The sequence below is a fragment of the Pyricularia pennisetigena genome, chromosome 3 (assembly GCF_004337985.1).
Source record: "Pyricularia pennisetigena strain Br36 chromosome 3, whole genome shotgun sequence".
NCBI classification, from domain to species: Eukaryota; Fungi; Ascomycota; class Sordariomycetes; order Magnaporthales; family Pyriculariaceae; genus Pyricularia; species Pyricularia pennisetigena.
Window position 1 is genome coordinate 8,001,491 of NC_043742.1, and position 4,996 is coordinate 8,006,486.

Below are 4,996 nucleotides of genomic sequence, written 5' to 3' on the forward strand. Positions count from 1 at the left end.
ATCGATCCCTATACACCACATCTAGGCAGATGATATCAAAAAAGAATAGAAAACAAGTTCACGCACCTCAATTAGTCCGCCGATAGTTATTTCCCGCATCCCTTAATAACCGACGCTGAGCTCGCGGGCGTGTCTGGTTTTGACGGCTGGGTTCCACCATATTGTCACTCGACTGCATATTTTCCAGGGATCTATACGCAAAACTATTGCTTTTTTTTCTTGAAAAAAAAGAAAAAAAAGAAAAGAAAAAAGAAAAGCAACCTCTTTTTGACGTAAAAAAAAACCGGTCAAGGCTGTTGCCGTAACCAGCTTCAGGTCGCGCTCAGAGGTGCTTTAACTACCCGGACGAAACCGCTATTTCGCATTTTTCCGACGGCGATCACAAGTTGCTGTCTACCATGTAAGCAGTTCAGGCCCAGGATTCAGTTTCGGTAGTGCGGCCCGGTGGGATAAGGCGTTCCACAAGGCGCTGCCCGCCGGGGGTGAGGGGAGTATGGTCAAGCTCAAGTCGGCAAGCCTTTTTTTTTTGGTAGGGATCAGGGGTTCGGGGGTTTTCAGCCTTAGAAACACTAGGGTATGGAACTTGTGCGGTTGTGGGGGTTTGCCTGAATCTGGTTACATATGCAACCGCAGCTCGCAAGAGTCAGAAACTGGGAACGAAAGATCGGGGGGTGGGATGGCATATTTTTGGCATTTAGCAAAGAAACTTAGGGTCCAGGGTGTTGAATCTAAATACGTGAGTCCGGCTTTCCGAATCTGTACCTTTGCAGGACTTTTGTAGTCTAGACTAGAATAAGTTAGCCTATCCGAGAACTTCAGCCACTATGAGTAGTGCGAACCTTTCCTTATCCACCGTATCGGACCACACCTATCGCTCCAGCTATTTCATTTCAAGCCCAATAGACAGTCGTGTTGGTGAATCACATATAAGATGACAGCCTCAGTTGCGGCGAGTCCGCCTTCAATTTAGCCCCTGAAAAGTTTTCACCATCATGCGTCACCAATGTTTTTCATCATCAATATCGTCATACATGTCTGTTACTGCAAGCAGTGGGGACCCCGCGGTGTGTTGTGTCAAGTTAGGAAGGATTCTAGGCCCGGTTTGAACCGCGGAAGATTCCATGCGTTAACCATAAACAGAAAATACTTGTTAAGAAACACGTTGTCGAGTCACGGTTCGTGCCTAATTGATGGTGGTGTTTCCTTCCATTTAAACTTTGGTCAACAGCTGTCGACTGCACTGACACGATCACAATCATCTATATGGGATGGTTGTCCTTTTTTTTTTTTTTTTTTTTTTTTTTTTTTTTTTTTTTTTTGTCAAACCACACCGCACGTAGGCGGCGGAAAAAGTTCCCCGGAAAGGCCGGTCCTGAATGCTGCAATCGTCTTTTTATTTGCTATCCGCGCTTCCATGTTGACTGGCTGGGACAGGCAACTCTACTCCGGGTGTTGGTCTTTGAACGTTGGCATCGATTGTCTTTGATTGCTGTTTTCATCCACGTTGCCATACCACGCATAATGTCACCGTATGGCAACAAGGCTCTCGCCATGACCATAGGACTAGCCATCATTTTGTCTTTTTCATTTGTCCTCTTGACCGACGATGCATGTAAATCGATTCCGATTGAGAATGGACACGTGAGAAAATTTCGAGAGGTAATCATTATCTGGGTGGCCTCCATCATGAGACGAGAAAGTTACTGACCACTAAGCCACAATAGATTCATATCTGCGAGACCACTCCCGGGGTGCGCTCTTTTAGCGGCCACATCACCATACCCCCAAGTGAAGACTCTCGCGTCGAGAGCAACATGTTCTTCATGTTTTTCGAGGCCCGAAAGTCCCCACGCGAGGCCCCACTAACTCTCTGGCTCCAGGGCGGCCCAGGCTCGGGCTCGATCGGCCAAGCCGTGTCGGGCCACAGCGGCCCGTGCCGCGTCACCGGTCCCGACGGCACGGCAACCGAGCTGAACCCCTGGAGCTGGAACAACGAGGCCAACATGCTGTACGTCGACCAGCCGGTGCTGACCGGCTACAGCTACGACACCATTTCGCGCGGTTTCCGCAACGTGACGACCGGACACATCGCCGTGGGCGACGACGCCTTTGCCCAGATCCCCGCCGACAATGCAACCATCCGCAGGGGCCTCTTCGCCAGCCAGGACGCCAAGAACGCCCCGAACACGACCGACACGGCCGTCGCCCAGCTGGTCCGCTTCCTGGACATCTGGACCCGCGACTTTGCCCGATACCCTCACGACGAGATCAACATCTGGGCTCAGTCGTACGGGGGCCACTTTGCACCCGCGCTCGCCGCCGCCCTCATGGCCCGGCGCCGCGACAGGCCCGAGCTGATGTCGGTCGGGTCCGTCGGCATCATCAACGGGTTGGTCGACCTGGTGCTGCAAGCCCCGTCACTGACGACCTTCCCCGTCAACAACACATATGGCATCAAGGCTTACTCGGAAGACGTGGCCGCCCAGGCCAGATCCATCTTGCCCACATGCATTGCCCAGAGCGGCGAGTGTCAGGCGCTGCAGCGGTCCAAGACCAAGAGCAGGAAAGAGATTGACGACACCTGCGCGGCCGCCTTTGGAACCTGCTGGGGACTGGCTGCGCTCTACGACGCCAATGCGGATCGTGGCTTTTTTGATATTGGCCACCAGGCGCTAGACCCCTTTCCGCCAGAGTACATAGTAGGCTGGCTCAACAATGACGAGGTGATGCGGAAGATTGGCGCCAGAATTAATTATACCGAGACCAGCGGCGCGACGGAGAATGGGTTTGCAATGACGGGCGACTTTATACGGAGTTCAGCCGATGAGCTGGTTGGACTGATTGATGCGGGGGTCAAGGTAGCGTTGGTTCATGGAGATCGTGACTTTCGTTGCAACTGTAGGTGATTTCTTTCTTTTTTTTTTCTTTTTTTNNTTTTTTTTTGCTCTTTCCTTGACTTCACTCATCTAAATCGCCTTCTAAAGATAGACTTAGACTGACACGTTCCATAGGGATCGGTGGTGAAGCCGTCAGTCTGGCCCTGAACCACTCCAAAAAAGAACAGTTCGCCGCGGCGGGGTACACAGACATCAAAACCAACAACACCTACGTTGGCGGCAAGGTCCGGCAGCAGGGCCTTTTCTCCTTCAGCCGGGTCTTCCAGGCCGGCCACGAGGTTCCAATGTATCAGCCGGAGACGGCCTATCGGATTTTTATGCGGACCATCACGGGCAAGGACGTGGCGACGGGCACGGTTGATGTTGTCAAGGACAGCGGCTTCGCAACACAGGGACCTTGGTCGGTTTTTAACGTGCAGCAGCCGCCTCCTCCGCATCCGCCCAACGAATGCTATATTGACTATTCGCCACTCGGATGGCGCTGCACCAAGGAGCAGATTGCAGCTCTGACGAACGGGACGGCGGTAGTTGAGAATCGAGTCGTGGTAGCGCCAGCTGCTTGAGATTTTATCAACGAGGCTTGGGTTGTGTTGTAACCTCAGCCAAAGGCATTCCGAAACCCGCCGCGGGGGCCCGCGGGGGTCCGTGGGTTACAATTTACCAAAAGCCCACGGTCCATGGCTTATTTGAACGTTGTGGGGCATGCAGCTTTTACAGTTATTTAGGTTTAACAAATACAAATCCCGCAGTAGAAAACCACGGGCTCGCGGGCTTTTTGACTTTCTAGGCCTCCGTGAGTGGATTTTGGAATGCCTTGGAACTTGTAGGCTTGCTGGTCCAAGCTATGATTCGTGTTCCAGTTACGAGGGATGACCGACATAGAAGTCTTTCATATTAGTAGCCATCGCGCGTCGATCTTTACGAAGCCGACGAGTCATTTTGTCGGCATATATGATTATTTACGCTAGTATTCCAAAATTTAATCCCTTTTCTTTGGAAGAAAGATGCGGGATTACAAAAGCAAACAAACAAACAAACAAGCCAGACTTCTAGGCTGATTTAATTTTCGACGCGTAATACCCACATTTTGTAGGTACCGACAGCAAAACTTGAAATCATGTCTGGGCAGAAATTAACACAAACCCTCGGAGAACAGCATAGATGGGATTTTGCTTGGGTAAAACGCCTCTAAAGTTTCAGATAGAGCATTTTGACTGAAAATTTCATTATCAAGAGGCTGCATGTTTGCTTGTGGAGAAGTTCATTTGTTGCACTAAAAAACACAGTCAAAAGACGAAAGCTCCCGTCAATGCCTAATGCCAGTGACTTTGGTAAACATAGCGTGCAACATCATTCATGCCTTTTCCCAAGCCAACTCAAGCCTTGGTCAGCGAAACATGGTGGACTTCAAAGATGCCTCCAAATGCCGCCAGAGCTGCATGGTTCTCGCTCATTCCTGGCGCCGTCGCGGCGGCCGCGCTGGCCTCAATCGAGTCCCAACCCGTGATGGAGAGAAAGACGTTTGCCGGCCCGCCGGGAACGGACGGGTGCTCGATCTGCTCGACCGCCCAGCCGTTGACGCTGCCCTTGTAGCCCGGCAGGTTGGCGGCGGCGATGGCGGCATCCATCTCCTCCAGCTTGGCGGCGAAGGCAGCCTTGTCGACCGACCCCGGCAGGAAGATGGCAATGATGCGCGTGACCGGGCTCGCGATCGAGTCAAAGGGCTTGCTGAGGTTGACCAGATTCGTGTACGGCTTCGCGCTGCTCGTGTCGATGATACCAGCCAGGATGCCTTCGATCTCGCCAAACTCGGCCGATGATTCGGCCGCTTTGGCCGCGTCCTCAGAGGCCCACGCTGTTGGGGCGGGGGGGGCGTCAGTCAGGGTTGCTTCCTGTTTTGAGCTGTTGCTGTTGCAGAATCAGAGTTACTTACTGGTGAGCGCGTAAAGCGACGGCGTACCGTCAACAATGCGGCCCTGGTAAATGCTCCCGATGCCGGGCTGCTTGGACAGTGCCGCTCCGGCACTCGCTAGTGGGGCCAGGGCAGCGTCGTCAACGTCGCTCTTGACAGGAACCCAGGAAATACGAGTGAAAGACAT

General features: G+C 52.5%; 2 protein-coding genes across 2 annotated transcripts; one reads left to right on the forward strand and one right to left on the reverse strand.

The window, feature by feature from the left end:
• Positions 1-1,521: 1,521 nt before the first annotated feature.
• Positions 1,522-3,460, forward strand: PpBr36_03897 (uncharacterized protein; the record flags this gene model as incomplete). Its single annotated transcript, XM_029891066.1, has 3 exons — positions 1,522-1,641; positions 1,725-2,898; positions 3,012-3,460. 3 exons carry the CDS (start codon positions 1,522-1,524, stop codon positions 3,458-3,460), a joined length of 1,743 nt encoding a protein of 580 aa, XP_029753663.1.
• Positions 3,461-4,273: 813 nt separating this feature from the next.
• Positions 4,274-4,996, reverse strand: PpBr36_03898 (uncharacterized protein; the record flags this gene model as incomplete). Its single annotated transcript, XM_029891067.1, has 2 exons — positions 4,274-4,752; positions 4,831-4,996. The coding sequence occupies 2 exons, from the start codon at positions 4,994-4,996 to the stop codon at positions 4,274-4,276; spliced, it is 645 nt and encodes a 214-aa protein (XP_029753664.1).